The 18,422-nt window shown below is 41.4% G+C and overlaps 1 protein-coding gene across 1 annotated transcript in view; it reads right to left on the minus strand.

The window, feature by feature from the left end:
- Window positions 1–754: 754 nt before the first annotated feature.
- Window positions 755–18,422, minus strand: part of LOC109489886 (multidrug and toxin extrusion protein 2) — a gene marked incomplete at its 5' end in the record, with an annotated part of 59,233 nt that continues 41,565 nt past the window's right edge. Inside the window, 5 exons of the mRNA XM_034647284.1 lie at window positions 755–915; window positions 8,673–8,805; window positions 10,482–10,551; window positions 16,924–16,999; window positions 17,798–17,906. Coding sequence (XP_034503175.1) covers window positions 755–915; window positions 8,673–8,805; window positions 10,482–10,551; window positions 16,924–16,999; window positions 17,798–17,906 — 549 coding nt within the window. The remainder of the gene's footprint in view (window positions 916–8,672; window positions 8,806–10,481; window positions 10,552–16,923; window positions 17,000–17,797; window positions 17,907–18,422) is intronic.

Here is an 18,422-nt window from a genome sequence, read left to right on the forward strand (position 1 = left end):
AAAACCAAAGGATGTGAAACCTGGGGGAGGGGGTACAAAACTGAAGCAGGGACGCTTTGTGCACTAAACTCACCCCCCTCCCGTATCAGTAACACGTCTTCTCCTCTCCGCCATGTCATCCCGACAGAATAAACACAGCTCACAATTCACACGGAGAGACGCCCACACAGCCAAGACCCCGTTCCTGTACCTCGAGCTTATGGTTCTTTCCCCAAGCACTGCTCACTGATCACAGATACTCAGCTTTTTAGGAAAACATGGACCAAAAACGTCTCTAAAAAGAAGCCTAGTCCATAGTCGTTCGTGGTTCTGGGAAACAAACTGAGGGCTTCAGAGGGGAGGGGGGTGGGGGATCGGGAATAGGCCAGTGATGGGTCGTAAGGAGGGCACGTATATGGTGTTATATGCAAATAATGAATCATGGAACATTACATCAAAAATTAAGTATATACCGTATGGTGACTAACAGAACATAATAACAAATTATTATTAAAAAATAAAGAAAATTTAAAAATAAATAAAAAGAAGCCTAAAAACAAATAAATCAGTATACTTAGGATTTAAAAACTACTATTTTTATACTAAAACAGCAAAGTTAGTTTCCTGTTGTTGAACCCTATTGAGCAGACAGTGCACTAACTGTACGAAGAAGAAAACATGAATATGATGTCCTTCTGCCCCTAACTCTCATATAGACACTTCCCATGAACGGAAGCGAGTCAGGCTGCCAGCGGCATTCTTGGCATTCTGACCCTCAAAGATTCCTTACAGAGCCACGGGACCACCAAAGGGCCACGCTTCTAGAAGGACGTGCTGTTACCTGCTCGGCAGCTCTCTTCCAGTTTGTTCTCCAGATGAGCCCCAAATAGAAAAGGGCTTGAAAGAAAACACAGATGATCAAGCCAGACCAGAGACCTAGAGATGCAGAATGAGAACCACGGCTTAGATGTTCTTCAGTTATGTTCCCGTCACCGTCAACATTCTTCCAGAATTACTGTATCCATACAGTTAAAGTAACTTCACTTAAAATAACTTCCTTAAAAATGTACCTAAGTGTGGACCAGGATGGGACTCAAGCTTGCCAGTGATCGATCAGTGGCCATCAATCTGCCAATCAACAGTGAAAAGACCACAACACTGTCTGCTGCTTGTTTGTTGATTTAACAAATACATACTGTCTCTGTTTGTCGCAGGTCTTGAAGGGCTGGAAACAGAGAACTGGACAGGCTGGCAAGATCAGGGCCCTCCTGGAGCTTACCTGCTACTGGGGGAGACAAACGACACGCAAGGCAGCGAACGTGATAGCTGGAAAGGTGAGAAGGGCCTCAGAATCACTGAACAGAGCGCTAGAACAGTGACCTACAGCCCAGTGTCCGTGAGAAGGGCAGGTGCCTCTCACCCCTGGGGCAGGGGGAGAGTAGTTGCGAGAGCTCCAGGACAGCCCTGCAGGCAGAGGGAGGAGCGGGCCCAGGGGAGACCGACTGCAGTGTGGACAAGTTTACTGAGAATATAAATGGACCTATTAAAAAAAAAAAAAGATATAAACAATGCCTACCCACTTAGGAGAAGAAACTATTTAAACTAGTTCAATAGCCATTATAGACCAAAGTGGATAGAAAATATCCACTCGTATATCAACAATTTTGCTATAAAGCGGGCTGCTTTGGTTAGAGATGGAATTCGGCATAGACTGAGAATTAGTCCGTCCATTCATTCATTCATTCATTCATTCCACGTCCGCGGCCCCAGCTGGCAAAGGCCCATGGAGGCTGGTCCTCCGTGGACCCCTGGTAATGAAACAAACCAGGAATTCAACAAAACTCCCGAGAATTCAACAAAACGTCTCTTCAGTTGAGAAGCAGGTGGACTGACCGTTTACACCCTTTGATGGACGGATTCTATTCCCAGGAACCCGTCCTGAGGAAAGACTCAGGGATGTTAGCCATTCATACACCAAGGATGCTCATCACAGTCCTATTTATAAAGAGAAGCTATTCATTTATTTATTTATTTTAAGATTTTATTTATTTATTTGACAGAGCACAAGCCGGCGGAGCAGAAGAGGGAGAGGCAGGCTCCCCACCGAGCAGGGAGCCCCATGTGGCCGGTAGCCTGCTTCTCCCTCTCTCTCTGCAGCTCCCTCTGCTGTCACCTTGCTGTGCTCTCTCTCTCTCTGTCAAATAAATAAACAAAATCTTAAGAAACAAATAAATACAGAGAAGCACTGTACATGTCCACTACCAGGGAAGCATTAAAGAAACGATACAAGGAAATATTACAGAGGTACTAAAAACCATGTCTTTAACGCGGAATAGGAGGAAATCACATATTCAGTGTTACCCCACGTCTGTGACTAATCGAAAAAATTCTGGAATAAAATACACTGAATTTCTCTGCTGTTAGGCTCAGCACTGTAATTAAGGGTAATTTAATTTTGTGTATATTTTATGCATTTCCCAAATTTTCCATACTGTTAAATTTTAATAACTTAAAAGCACTTTTTAACAAGCCTGAGCTCGAACGAAGTACAACAGTAAAAAGCCCCTTAGCGAACAAAGACAGTGAGATCCGCTTATTCTAAAGAAACGCGAGATTCTAGTAAGAGACAGCTTTTGCGTTTTGTTTAAGTAAAGCTGAGCTAACCTCAGCAGCTTATTTAGGACGGGGCTCTTGCAATTTAGGTAAGTGGTACTTCCCCGGTACGCAGGGCCGTGCTTGGAAGCACTACGAGACAGTAATAAATATCTGGCGGTTGTGTGTCCCCAACAGAGAATGACGAAGCCCAGCCTGACATTAAGCAGCCAGCGCAAAGGCCCCCAGCCTGTACCGGTCATTAAAAAGAGAGATGACATTGAAGACCGTTACTCATTAAGCCACCAAGTAACATTTGCAAAAGAGTCAAGGTAAGAAACTAAGCACCAGTCTGCGTGGACACGGAGGATCTCAGGACAGCAGCAAGATTAAAATTTCACAGAGAACTGGGGCAGATTCAAAATTTTTCCATGGAAAAAATGTACTGATTGGATACAGAACAAAAGAACCTATTTGAATACATACTACAGCATTCAGTCCGTCCTTTAATTAGACTATGTTTTTCACTAAAAAAATAAAATTCACTGTTACTGACGTCCATAGAAAGTACACATGTGCATATACACACAAAACACATGTATAACAACTTATCCCCAAAGCACATGATAGATTATTCTGCATAATTCTGTACATTTAGAATCTTGATAATGGATAATTTTCTTAAAAAAAAAATAGCAATTTGCTGAAGTGACTCCCCACCAAAAGAAAAAAGGTCTCAACAGACTAATTTTTCAGAGACAAAATTGAGAAGGCTATCAAAAGGATAAACCCCTCAAAACATGAGATCACAACAGTTTCATAGAAGAATTCCACCACACCTTTCTAAAACAAATCGTTCCCATGCTACGTAAATTGTTCCAGGGCATATAGAAAGGAAAGAAATTTAATTCCTTTTATGAAAGGAGCATAACATGAATTAATATCAAAACCCAGGAAAGATTACACAAAAAAATAAAACTACACACCAATCTTACTTACGTCATTGCAAAAAATCCTGAAATAAGATATTAACAGAATCTGGCAGCTCAATAAAAGAACAGCACATCATAACCAGGATTATGAGGAAACCAATTAATATCGTTTGTCATCATAATATATGTAGGAGAAGAACCGTAGGATCATTTCCATAGGCACTAAAAAGTTATTTTTTTAACCAAAAGTAAAAATAAAGTAGAAGACTCTAGAAATAATGTTATATTGCTACTGTAGGAGTTCTTGCTAGAACAATAAGGCAAGAAAAGAAAAAAAGGCATAAAAATTGGAAAGGAAAAAGTAAAACTATTGTATTTACACATGACATGTAAATATCATAAATATTTTATAGCCACTTTGGTATATAATGGATATTTAACTAGTTTAAATAGTTTCTACTCATAAGTGGGTAGGTATTGTTTATATCTTTGTTGTTGTTGTTGTCTGTATTTGACAAAATACCCAACCATTCTTGTTGGAAATAAATCTTAAATCATGTTTAAGAAGCATGTACACACATATTTACTTACGTGTGTGTGTGTGTGTGTGTGTGTGTGTGTTAGCCCAAAATCCTGCAATGACATTTATTATAGAAACACTGGAAGCATTATTTGTAAAATCCTCAACAAGACAAGCATTTCCACAAATACTACAACAATTAGAGGGGAAAGGAAAAGGAAAAGGAAAAGGAAAAGGAAAAGGAAAAGGAAAGGAAAGGAAAGGAAAGGAAAATGAAAAGGAAAAAGGAAAAGAGATCAGTGGTATAAAGTCTTGTAAAGACAATATAAAATTATTTGTAGATGATATGATTGTATACCTGGAAAAGCCATGAGAATCAACAGAAAACTACTGCAGTTATGAGGAATTCCAAATTTAACAAGTTACAAAATTCACATATAGTAACTAACAGCCCTCCTACAACCACTTAGATTATATGGTAGAAGGGAAAACCTCATTTACAATGGCAACAAAAGGATAAAATGTCCAGGCTAAAATTAATAAGAAATGTGTAAAAGCCTTTGAGGAAAATGATTTTTAAAAATCCTGAACAGAAGCTAATGTTTCCGGGGGCGCCTGGGTAGCGCAGTCGTTAGGCGTCTGCCTTCGGCTCAGGGCGTGATCCTGGCCTTCCGGGATCAAGTCCCACATTGGGCTCCTCGGCTGGGAGCCTGCTTCTTCCTCTCCCACTCCCCCTGCTTGTGTTCCCTCTCTTGCTGGCTGTCTCTCTGTCACATAAATAAATAAAATCTTTAAAAAAAAAAAAAAAGAAGCTAATGTTTCCAAAACGTTCATCAGCTATTTGAACAGAAACTACTCAGAGTGTCAGAGATGCACCCATTTCATGAAAACACAAATGGCCTCCAGGTCTTGGACCAACTGGAGGCTGGATTTCAGAGTTGGTTCCTCCACCTTTTGACGTGAATGGATTTATTCCCTATAGACAGAAATCTACAGGTTCTATTTTGAGATTAAACCCAGCAGAGAAGAATTTCCCTGAGGAAGAAATAAGGTGTCTGAAAAACAGAAGCTGCCTCACGCACCTCTTCACCTGCTTGCTCTGAAGGAAAACAGAAGCTGAAAGGTAGCACCTTAATGAGAGTAGTAAATATCTGAGTTAGGTATGTAGTTTACTGGAGATAACAAATGCTAAGATAAATGCCACAGCCATTATAAACTCTCAACTCCTCCTCTCTGAAATAGGGATAAATCCCTCGCAGACATGAAAGATTAGAGAGGCAGCACGGGTAAGACCTGGCAGCACCACTGGGGCAGAGTTCTTGAGCCTGGATGACTCCATCAGAAACAGGGCCAGGAGTCAGAGGTGTTGGCAGAACCATCGTGAATACACGGGGCAGCTGAAATACGCACAGTAGGACCTCAGGCATGAAGTGAGGCCCAGAGATGGAGATCCAAGAGCCAAAGGCACCAAAGACTGAGGCCCTGAGGATTTTGAGGAAGAGAATGCAGAACAAGAAAAGCAAAAGGATCACGTTCTGGTCCTTGGTGAAGGCCTACATTTGAAGAGCATAAAATAGACAACCTGCCAAAGAACATAAGAGGAATAAACACTAAGAGTAGGTACTATGAACTCAGAAAAGATAGGGATCTTGTTTATCTTTATATTCCCAGATTCTAACATACCACAGGGCCTGAGATATGCAGATAAACCTTTGTTTAATGAATGAGGGGATTATGAAAATCAAACAGATGGAGATAAGGTGTACACAAGAGTATGAAGTATGGCTTTGGAGGCGAACTGCGTCCAAATCTTGTTTCATCGCTGACGATCTGTGGGAAAAATTACTTAACCTCTTCAAGGTTTTAGCTTCTTCGTATTTAAGGTGGAACTAGTGGGAGATCATATCTCATGTAGGCATCATAAACTTAAGTGATACACATAAAAGGTTTCTGATAAAAGCTCTTGATGAATATTATCTCACATCATGTGAATTTCAGGTTTTTACATTTTTTAAACTTAAAAATAAAAGAAATACTGTAGAAGAATAGAGAAAAATGTTAAAACCCTATTGTAGAAGTTCTTGCCATAATGATAAGGCAAGAAAAAGAAATAAAAGGCATTAAAATTGGAAAGAAAGCAAAAAGTCTTTTTAATAAATGGTGCTGGGGAAACTGGAGAGCTACATGAAAAAGAATGAAACTAGACCACTTTTTTATACCATACACAAAATTTAACTTAAAATGCATAAAGGCCTAAATGTGAGACCCCCAAGCCACAAAACTCTCAAAATAAAACATAAGCAGTAATCTCTTAGACATATTTATGGACACATCTCCTCAGGCAAGGAAAACAAAAACAAAACAAAAAACTACTGGGACTACACTGAAATAAAAAGCTTTCACACAGCAAAGGAAACCATCAAAAAACCAAAAAGGCAATCTACTGAATGAGAGAAGATATTTGTAAATGTTATATCTGATAAGGGGTTAAGACCCAAAATACATAAAGAAGTAATATGACTCAACACCAAAAAAACAATCTGATTAAAAAATGGTCAGAGAACTTGAATAGACATTTTTTCCAATGACACACAGATGGCCGTGAGACACATGAAAATATCACTAATCACCAGGGAAATGCAAATCAAAACTATCAGATATCACCTCACACCAGCCAGAATGGCTAGTACAAAAGAGACAAGAAATAAAAAGTGTTGGCAAGGATATGAAGAGAAGAGAAGCTTGGGGCACCTGGGTGGCTCAGTCGGTTAAGCATCTGCTTTTGGCTCAGACTGTGATCCCGGGGTCCAGAACTGAGCCCTATACTGGACTTCCTGCTTAGCGAGGTATCTGCTTCTCCCTCTCCCGCTGCCCCTTCCCCCGCTCATGCTCTCTCTCTCACTCTCGCTCTATCTCCAATAAATAAACAAAAATCTTTAAAAAAAAGAAAGAAAAGGGAACCTCATACACTGTTAGTGGGGATGTGAATTTGTGTAGCCACTTAGGGAAACAGTATGAAGGTTCCTCAAAGAAATAAGACTACCATATGATCCTGCTTCTGGGTGTTTACCCAAAGAAAATGAAAACACTATTTCAAAAAAGATATATATATATATGCCTATATTTATTACAGCATAGTTCATAATAACCAAGATATGGAAGCAACCCAGTGTCCAACAATAGATGGATGGATAAAAAATGCGGTATATATATACATATATATATACGTGTGTGTGTGTATGTATACACACACAATGGAATATTATTCAGGCATTAAAAAGAATGAAATCTTGCCATTTGCAACAGCATGGATAGAGCTAGAGAGTATAATGCAAAGCAAGATAAGTCAGCCAAAGACAGACAAATACCACATGATTTCACTCATATATGGAACTTAAGAAACAAAACAAATAAGCAAAGGAAAAAAAAAGATAAACCAAGAAACAGATTCTTAACTACAGAGGACAAACTGAGGTGGGTGGAAGTTGGGGGGAAGGAGGGAAGTAGGCGATGGGGATTGGAGAACATTTATCTTGATGTAACAATTAAATAAAATGTAAAAAAATCAGAACAGGAGTAAAATTATTTCTATTTACATATGACATGATCCTATACATAGAAAATCTTAAAAAATCCACACATTAAAAAATAATACAGCAAATAAATTCAGTAAACTTAGATCAACACACAAAAATCAGTTGTGTTTTAATATACCATGAAGGAACAATCTGAAAAGGATATTAAGAAAATAGTTCTATTCACAACTGTATCCAAAAGAATAAAATATCTAGGAATAAATGTAACCAAGGAAGTGAAAAACACTGAAAACTACAAAACATTGCTGTACGAAATTAAAGACCCAAATAAATGGAAAGGTATCCTGTGTTAATGGATCAGAAGACTTATTATTAAGATTGCAATATTCTCTCCAAAGCAGTTTACAGATTTAACGCAGATAAAAATTCTAATTTTTTTTTTTTTTTTGGAAAACCTGACCCTCAAATTCATATGGAATTCCAAGGATCCTCAAATAGGCAAAACAAAATTAAAAAAGAACAAAGGTGGAAGGCTTACACTTCCTGATCTCAAAACTTACTACATAGCTATGGTAATCAAAACAGAGTGGTACTGGTGTGAGCCAGACATAGAGACTAACGGAGTAGAATAGAGTCCTGAAATAAACTCACACATCTATGGCCAACTAATTTTCAACAAGCGTGGCAAGATCATCCAGCGGGAAAAGAAGAGTTTTTCAATGAATGGTGTTCACTTCACGTGGGTAATTCATCGTGTTTCATGTCTGAGGCCAATGCATGACCACCTTAGGGCAAGCCAGTTCTGGCCACTCCGTCCTCCAGCCCATGATGGGTGCTCACAGGACCAAGTTCCTCTCTCTGGTAGTACTGAACCCAAATGGAATTATTGTGTAATTAATTAATCCTGGCCTCATCCTGAGGGCACAGATCATGTCTATTTTGTTCAAGACTCTATTTCCAGTGTTGTTGTATAGAGGAGGTAGGGAATAACTGCTTTGGGAGAAAATAATGCCACAGGGGCTATTTGTCAGTCAACTGCTTTATATCTCAAGCAGTTTATCTTAATAAGAGAGATGAGATTTGAGCGTGATCACTGAAGAATCAAAAACATACCTATTATCCCAAGTTTAGCAGCAAACATCAGAGATACTCCAATGGGAAAACCAAAAACATAATAACCAACGGCATTCAAGATCGCACCAATCTTTTGTTTTCCCGTTCCTCGTAAGACTCCCCCGCAGGTGCCCTAAAGAGAGAAACAGCAACCAACACTGCAGTCATTTACCTGTCATCGCATCAAGTTTGGAATACTACATTAATACGTCACAAGTTTTGATGTGGTCCAACAGTTCTATCTCAAAATGAGAACTGCACGCTACGTAAGAGATAAGGAAAAATGCTATGCTTCTAAGGTTACGTTAAGAACAACAATAAACTATAGCAACTTTCATCAGAAACCCATCAGGTAACATTATTTAAAGCTCTATTTAAAAATATTTTTGTGGGGGGCATCTGGGTGGCTCAGTCATTAAGCGTCTGCCTTCAGCTCAGGTCATGATCCCAGGGTCCTGGGATCGAGCCCCGCATCGGGCTCCCTGCTCCCCTGGGAGCCTGCTTCTTCCTCTCCCACTCCCCCTGCCTGTGTTCCCTCTCTCGCTGGCTGTCTCTCTCTCTGTGCCAAATAAATAAATAAAATCTTAAAAAAATATATTTTTGTGGGGCGCCTGGGTGGCTCCGTCGGTTAAGTATCTGACTCTTGATTTCAGCTCAGGTCATGATCTCAGGGTCATGGGTTTGAGCCCTGCATCAGGCTCTACACTCAGCATGGAGTCTGCTTAAGTTTCTCCCTCCCTCTCCCTCTGCCCCTCACCCCCAAAATAAATAAATAAATCTTTAAAAAATGTTTTATAAAAGTATATGTTAAAAAATGTAGAGCCTCATTGGTGGAAATCTCAGCAGAAACTAGTCTGATATCATGGCTGAAAAACATGAATGCGATCATGGGCTTCAAAAATGCCCAGAACCAGGGGCGCCTGGGTGGCGCAGTCGTTAAGCATCTGCCTTCGGCTCAGGGAGTGATCCCGGTGATCCGGGATCGAGCCCCACATCAGGCTCCTCCGCTAGAAGCCTGCTTCTTCCTCTCCCACTCCCCCTGCTTGTGTTCTCTCTCGCTGGCTGTCTGTCTCTGTCAAATAAATAAATAAAAGTCTTTAAAAAAAAATGCCCAGAACCAGAGTGGTGACATTCATCTTGTTCTCTTCCACGTCATTCTTAACACAGCCAGTGTTCAATGGGTACCACATCTTCAGAGTGACATTAACAAACAGAAGAAATTCCTTGGGTGGGAAAATGCAAGATGGCAAATGCATCTAGAAATCGTGTCATGGGGCGCCTGGGTGGCACAGCGGTTAAGCGTCTGCCTTCGGCTCAGGGCATGATCCCAGCGTTATGGGATAAATAAAATCTTAAAAAAAAAAAAAGAAATCGTGTCATGAGAGCTAATTGCTGAAATTGGGAATAAACCTCAAGGCATCATTCCAGGGTACAGAAGAAGGGTCTTCAAATACCTATAAATCTATAGAAAAATCAGGCCACAGAAAGACTTTTTAGTGGTCAGGGTTAACTCAAAGGTGGCCTGGCCTGCCTTGGATGATACAGCAGAGGTCACCTGATCACTTGGCTAGGATGTCACGCACGGCATTCAGGCCCCAGATAAAGAAGAGGTTGGATAAGTCTGGTTTCTTCCACCTTGCATGCTATACTCTGGAGTAACCCAACTTTCCCACAAATGGCTAAGAATGCCTGAAGCAAGAGCTCTCTCTTCTCAAAGATGAAATCACAGACGTTTAATTCAAAAGTGAGAAACACAAAAACAATTTTGCCATGTACATTAGACCGAGTAAAATCATTCCAAATACTTACGGCAAGCGCATCAAACAGATGAAAGGGAGCAAAAATAGGCATCACTTGGCTCACAAGGTAAATAATCTCTCTGTTGGAGGAAAGAAAGTAGTCAGTGACTCAAAACTCACGTATAAATGGAGTACTAATTCGTTACTGATCTGACAGACCTAACATCGATCAGGTAATTCAGTGAAAACACTACTTATCTATGTGACAAAACGAGTACACATTACAGCCTCACTAATTTAAGTTTTATTAGTTAGAATTTGGGGTAAAAGGGACATGGTCCAGGTTGCAGCTATTGAGGATAATTGTTAAAGTGTTGTTTATGAGTATAAAAATGTGCAGGTTGGAAAAAAAGGTTTCAGCCTGTATATGGCAATCTTCCTCTGTGAATGGGAGTCTTCCTCAAAACTGGAGTTGAAGTCGGTGTTTATATAGGAAACATTCATGGATCCTCTGAACCCTGATTATGGTGGGAGATCTGCCTGGGGAGGGACTACAGTGGGGGTCCTGGGATCTGGGAGACACAGCAGAGTTGGAGGTGACGAAGGTCCTGCACGATGGAGCCAATGGGGTTGTGATACATGAAACAGGCTATCATACTCTCCCCAAAGGAAGTTTTCCTGCTTCCCTACCATTCACCCTAAATGAAGACTGCTGGTCGACAGGTACCACCACTAAGCCCGCAGTCAGCCCTCTCACCAGAGGAGTGACCTCTTTGGCATAGATTCACAGGACTGTAAACTGACCTACTGTGTACACTATTCTCAACTAATCGAAACGACAATGTGGTCTTTTATTCAAACATAGACATTAACCCAGTGTTCACCAGACACAAGAAAATCAACAGCACACACAAAAAAGGAAAGACCAAAATGAGCGTGCAGAATAATTGACACAAATAACCAACATTTCTGTAAGCAAAAACAGAACGCAAGGAAAAAGAAGCAAATGGAGAAAAAAAATGAAATGAAAAAGATGAACACTAAAATATTAATGTAAGGACCAGATAATAAACAGACATGGAAAAATCCTAAATTTCAATTTGAAAGATAAAGCTGAGGAAATATGCCAAAACACAGAGACAGAAAATGAAAGAAAAGAAACAATTTGGATTAATCCGTTAAGTTCTACCATTTATATAAATTTCCCAGAACTAAAGAGAAATCCAGTGCTTCAGACTGAAAGTCTATAAAGTGCCACACTGAAAAAATAAAAAAAGATTCACCTATACTTAAGCACATCCAAGGACAAAAAGAATATCTGAAAGATTTCCAGAAAAAAAGATTCTCCTTCAAAAGAGTGAGAGTCAGATTAGTATGAAAAGTCCCCATCCAGGTGACATCACGGAAGATGGTGGAGTAGAGAGCTCCAAGAATCAACCCTTTTACAAGAACAATTCTTAAACTGGCAGTAAATATCAAAATCAACCATTTCAGGACTCTGGAGTCTAGCTGAAAACGTGCAGCAAGAGTGCTTGATGGAGAAAGAGGCTAGTAAGTATCCATGAATTTTGGTGTTTTGCATAGTAGCTACCATTTCCATCTCCTGGTCCCATGACAGGCAGCTGTAGGGATGGCTGCCTGCATTCCTGACATGGCTTATTGGTGGCATGTGGGGCAACAAGGATCTTTTCCTCCAAAAAATCAGAACTATGTGTTTTGCTCTCCTTGGCAGTTCACTAAGGGATTGGCATAGAGGATGGCCACTGTCTCAACCCCTTTGGGCTGAAGTGCCTTCCCATGCAGTGCCTGTCAAATAGTTAAGAGAGACAGAACTTTGAAAAAAAGTTCTTTTCTTATTGGATCAAGACATTTAAGGGGGTGCCTGGGTGGCACAGCGGTTAAGCGTCTGCCTTCGGCTCAGGGCGTGATCCCGGCGTTGTGGGATCGCCCCACATCAGGCTCCTCCGCTATGAGCCTGCTTCTTCCTCTCCCACTCTCCCTGCTTGTGTTCCCTCTCTTGCTGTCTGTCTCTATCTCTGTCAAATAAATAAAATAAAATCTTAAAAAAAAAAAGACATTTAAGGAAATCTGCCAGGGCACTGGCAGACTGAGGAGATAAAAGACACCACACATGACAAGGAAAACAGTCTTTGTCCAAAATGGTTTGGAAAATCACTAAACAAATGGACAACTGCAGAATAGCAGTGAGAACAAGAACAGCAATGTCCAAGGAAGGAGGACCAACCTGATTTCCAGAGTCATCTCATCACAATGCGCAAAATATAATTTCAACAACAAATCATAAGCATACAAAGAAATATGAAAGTATGGCCCATTCACAGGTAAAATGTAAATCATCAGAGACTGGCAAATACTGTCAGAATCATTTTCTTGGAACTCTGGAAATCCCAAAGGCTTGCAGTGACCCGGGGAGTGTTTTTTCAAGAAAAGCTGATGAATCTTGGTAATAACGGTGTGAGCTTTGAGGTGTTTTTACTGACCTTAGTACCATCCCCTCCTCCCAGCTCAGCTGTAACCTTGAAAAATAACCACCCATATTTCCAAGACTGGAGGAGGAAGAACGAGTTGAACTTTTTCAAAGCTTCCTTCCCAAAGAACAGCTATTTTGCAGATAAACCACCTGTCTGTGGTTGTCCTTAGAAGACCCCACTTGAAAGGCTGTCTTTATTTCACTTGACTCAAACTTACCCAGTGCTAACGCTGATCTCTGAGCGATGTTTGTCAAATTATTTATATGCAAATGTTTTAGCTGCTGCTGCCTGAAGCAATGGATGAGAGTTGGCACAAATGACAGACTAACCAACGAGCTTGGTAGGAGGGTCTGGGCAACAAGCTAGAAATAGCGGCTCTGAAAGCTCTGATATATTCACGGGAATCTAGAAGGCCATAAACATGCATGTGACTGTGCACATCCTCAAGAAAGACCAGAGAAGACCTAAGCTCTCACCTCTGGCTGAGCCTAAGGCTCTGAGCAGGCAGGAAATGAGGGGTTAAGGCCAAGCTGTTATGGCCTGAGTGTTGAAGGTATGCCCTGACACGTGCACAGAGGGCCCCTCAGCAAAGAGTGGGAGATGTCTGGGCTGCAAGTATCTAAGGAAATCTTTGTCCAGTAAGTAGCTGATCACTAAGCTAATGCAACAGAGACTTAGTGGCCACTCTTGACAAAAAATACAGACTTTACCAAACTAGTTCACAAAAGTCACTACGTAAACAAACAGCAAATAGCATCAACAAAAAACCTTGGGGAGGAGAAGTTCTGGTTTCCAGAATTGCCACATTATAATATAAAAAATGTCCAGTTTTCAACAAAAATATGCCTAATGTAAAGAAATAAGAAAGTATGGTAGATACAAAGGGGTGGGGAAAAGCAATTAATAAAACTTTTCTCCGTGGAAGCCCAGATTTTGGACTCAATAAAAAACCCCTTAAATCAGCTATTTTAAATATGTTCAAACAGTTTTTTTTAAAAAACTGTATCTAAAAAACTAAAGGAAAGTATGAGAATGATGTCTCATCAAATAGATAATATCAATGACGAGGTAGACATTATAAGAGAAACAAAAAATTGTGGAGTTGAAAAAGACAAAAACTGAAATGAAAAGTTCAGTAGAGAACCTCAACAGATCTGAGCTGGCACAAGGAACAATCAGTGAACTTGACGTGAGGAAAATTGAGATTATTCTGTATCAGGAGAAGAAAAAAAAAAACGAAAAATGAACAGAGATGCAGAGACCTGTTGGAACACCAAGTATGCCACCACACGCATGATGGGAGTCCCAAATGGTGAGGAGAGACAAAGGTACAGAAAAAGAAAAAGAACAGAATGGCTAAAAACTTAGATGAAAAACATGAATGCACACATCAAGAAACTCAACAAACACCAAGCAGGATAAACTCAAGGAAAAGGCAAGGTCATTTGCTGAGTATGATGGCTAGGGCTGCTAGGAAGGGATCAGTGGTTCGAGGAGTAGAGAAGGTCCACTATGGATTGTAGTGACGGACAGTGAGATAATCAAAGAGACGCAGGACAGACAGTGCTGAGGGTCTACTTGTGGTTGGTGGTCGTAAGTTTCTAGCGGAAGCAACGCGCCCTCTTGTGTGATTTTTCCAAAATGATAAGTTATTGGCACAGAAAATGTGCATCTGGATTCCTCTAGGGTGGGGGTTCTGCCATATAGAGGGGCCAACGGAATTTAGATTTTCATCTCATTTTTTCCCAGCTATATAAACTCAACTTGTTTTAAAAATCTTTGATGGGGGCGCCTGGGTAGTGCAGTCGTTAAGCGTCTGCCTTCGGCTCAGGGCGTGATCCCGACGTTATGGGATCGAGCCCCACATCGGGCTCCTCCGCTGGGAGCCTGCTTCTTCCTCTCCCACTCCCTCTGCTTGTGTTCCCTCTCTCGCTGGCTGTCTCTCTGTCAAGTAAATAAATAAAATCTTTTAAAAAAAATAAAAATAAAAATAAATAAAATAAAATAAAATAAATAAAAATCTTTGATGGCTTTACCTTAACGTGCTCCTGTTTTCCTCCAACTTCTTGAAACCACGAAACAGGGTTATAAAAACTTTTAGTAGCCCTGTGCACTAACTCTATCTACCATCCATTTCATTTCTGCGTCAGTTTCCTTGATTGATGTGTCTTCTCATTATGGATTTCCATTTCTTGCTTGTTTGTAGGCCTGGTCACTTTTCATTGGCTACAGACATTGTTTTATTTTCTTGGGTCCTACATGGTCTTGTATTATTTTAGATACTGTTAAGGTGTAATGCAGTGAAGTTCTGGAATGCAGTTAAATTTCTTGGAAATAGTTTGATACTTTCGAGCTTGCTTTTAGGTTTTGTTAGGTGGCCCCAGAGCAGCCTTCCTTCTCGGGCTAATTACCCTCCACTGTCGAGGTGAGATCCTTACGAGAACACTAGCTGTCGCATGCGTGGTGAGGTTTGTTTGTTCTGGCTGGTGGGAACACAAATCCTTCCCGGCCCTTCGTGAGCTTCCAGGATCATTCTGCCTACTATTCTCAGGAGATTTTCCCTCAGCCTCAATCACTATCCTCACATGCATGCACAGCTCAGCGATTCACTGAAGGCACAAGGGAGACCTCTGTAGATCTCCAAAGCTCCTTCTGGGAGCTCTCTCCCCTCTGGTGCTCTGCTTTGTGAACTCTAGTCGCATGGCCTCCCTGAACTCCTAACTCCGTTCCTTCAACCCGGGAGATGGAAGGGCTCTGCCAGGTCCCCTCCCCATCGGGGCTGTGGCCTGGAAACTCCCTCCTGATAAGCTGGTGTAATCACAGGGTTCTCTTTGTTTCTTCTCTCAGGAATTACTATTCTGTGCTGCCTGTTGTCCAATATCTGAAAACCATTTGAAAATGTATAGATTTTGCTCAGTTTTTTTGTTACTTAAAGCAGGAGAGTAAATCCAGTCCCTATTATTCCATCTGACCATCTCCTCAGTCCTAAGATTTTATAAGAATATTTCGGGGCGCCTGGGTGGCTCAGTCAGTTAAGCGTCTGCCTTTGGCTCAGGTCATGATCTCAGGTCCTGGGATCGAGCCCCGTGTCGGGTTCCCAGCTCAGGGACAAGTCTGCTTGTCCCTCTCCCTCTGCCCCTCACCCCCACTTGTGATTTCTCTCTCTCAAATAAATACAATATTTAAAAAAAAAAGAATATGTTTAAGCATTTGTCTAAAACCTGTGAGGTCAGATGAAAATAAAAGAGCAAAACAAACAAACAAACCAACTTGAAAGTAATAAAAATGAATTTCTTCAGAGGAGTAATCTGAGGCAACCAGGGCAAATTGCTGGAGATTTTTCATAAAGAGGATCTGGTTTATTCAAAACACACTTTACTATATTGAAATAATTGTGCAAATATATAATTATAGAAAATACAGTAAAATTCAGGGGTGCCTAGGTGGCACAGAGGTTAAGTGTCTGCCTTCGGCTCAGGGCATGATCCCGGTGTTATGGGATCGAGCCCCACATCAGGCTCCTCTGCTATGAGCCTGCTTCTTCCTCTCCCACTCTCCCTGCTTGTGTTCCCTCTCTCGCTGGCTGTCTCTCTGTCAAATAAATAAAATCTTTAAAAAAGAAAATACAGTAAAATTCAACCTAAGATTGAGTGAGTGATCTATACACACTCTGCCTTTTGATTCAGGCCTGCATGGTGTCCGTGTGCTCTGCACTGGGCGGTGCCTTTCTGGGGATACAGACAACCCATGTGCTTTCTCTGTCTCTCTCTGAGCAAAACCAGCATTGAGCACAAGACAAAGCCCACTCAGGTTTGATAAATAAAGAAACTGGGTATTGGAGGAATGGGGGTGGTTACCAGGGGGTTCCTTCATCCAAATTCATTCAAGTTTAGTATGCTGGTTCTCATTCCTGGCTACACTGGAAAATAGTACTCACCTCTCAGAACCAGAAAAGTACACTGAGAAAAAAAAAAAGCAAGCATAAAACAGAAAACATTTTCCAAGAAGAGGAGTACGTACCTGTCACTGGTATATATGTAGGCAACCACATCCTTCAAAGCTGCGAGTAAAACGCCCACTATGAGTGCGCAAACACCTGGAAAATCCAGAAGAAGCAGCCGGAAATGAAAATTCCCCCGAGTGTCATAAACCCTAGTGCTGCATCCCCAGGGGATATTTGTGTCAATGATTTAGGAAACGTGATAATTTTAAGTGTTTCTTCTTCCCGTCTATGAAGGCAGCAAAGATGATCAGATGACTCGGAGTCCTTTTTCTAAGGCAGATTCACAGGACAGATGTCAGTAAGATGTCAACACAACCAGAATCTTCTCTAACTGCTCAGGTTCCCCCGCATTAAAGCTGCTAGAGGAGGCAGGGCTCCGGGAACGTGGAGAAGCAGTCACCCAGACTTTGGTCAGAAAATAAGCCTGCAGGGGAGCCTGGGTGGTGCAGTTGTTAAGCGTCTGCCTTCGGCTCAGGGCATGATCCCAGCGTTCTGGGATCGAGCCCCACATCAGGCTCTTCTGCTATGAGCCTGCTTCTTCCTCTCCCACTCCCCCTGCTTGTGTTCCCTCTCTCGCTGGCTGTCTCTATCTCTGTCAAATAAATAAATAAAATCTTTAAAAAAAAAAGAAAAAGGAAAAAAGAAAAGAAGCCTGCAGATGATAACAACTAGAAAATTTTTCAATGGTACCAAGTGTAACATTATGTCATTGGTACCTAATGACAGAAAATCATAACGAGAAGTTTTATTTAATGGAGTAAACTGGAAAGAGCTTAAGGAATAGTTCAGTTGTGTTTATACAGGTAAGTCAATCCCTAGAGAAATTCTGATGTGTGTATTTTAACTTAACACTCAGGGTGGGCGCCGGAGAGGGGAAGTGCTTGAACTCACCCGCACACAGGAGAACGGTGATGCTGGAGTGCCGGGCCTGCTCAGCATTCCCTGCCCCCAGGGCATTGCCCACGCGGACACTGGCTGCCACACCAAAGCCTAGGGGCACCTAAGAATGAACAATCACAGATCAGAAGAAGTCAGAGGGCCTGAGAGTGGGAATATGAGTGCCCCAGGGTCCAAGTGCACGGAACCCTAGAGACAGAGTAACCTGTGTTCTAGAACTGAATCTATTACATCTGAGCCGTGAGCGCAGAATCAAACTGCTCAGTCTCACGGACACCCAACGTCTTCGTTGCCGAAGAAATCTAGTGGCTGCCCTGACTGCTCCCTGTACCAGCTCCTTCAGGGCAGAATCCCTAAATGAGGCGGGACTTGAGCGCAAAGCATCTCCTTTACTGATTAAACACACACCGTCAAGACTTAATTCAATCTAGCTACATTCTACAAGACAAGATTTCATGTATTTTTTTTTTAAGATTTTATTTATTTATTCGACAGAGATAGAGACAGCCAGCGAGAGAGCGAACACAAGCAGGCGGAGGGGGAGAGGAAGAAGCAGGCTCATAGCGGAGGAGCCTGATGTGGGGCTCTGTCCCATAACGCCGGGATCACGCCCTGAGCC

This window comes from Ailuropoda melanoleuca, chromosome 17 (assembly GCF_002007445.2).
Source record: "Ailuropoda melanoleuca isolate Jingjing chromosome 17, ASM200744v2, whole genome shotgun sequence".
Classification (NCBI taxonomy): Eukaryota; Metazoa; Chordata; class Mammalia; order Carnivora; family Ursidae; genus Ailuropoda; species Ailuropoda melanoleuca.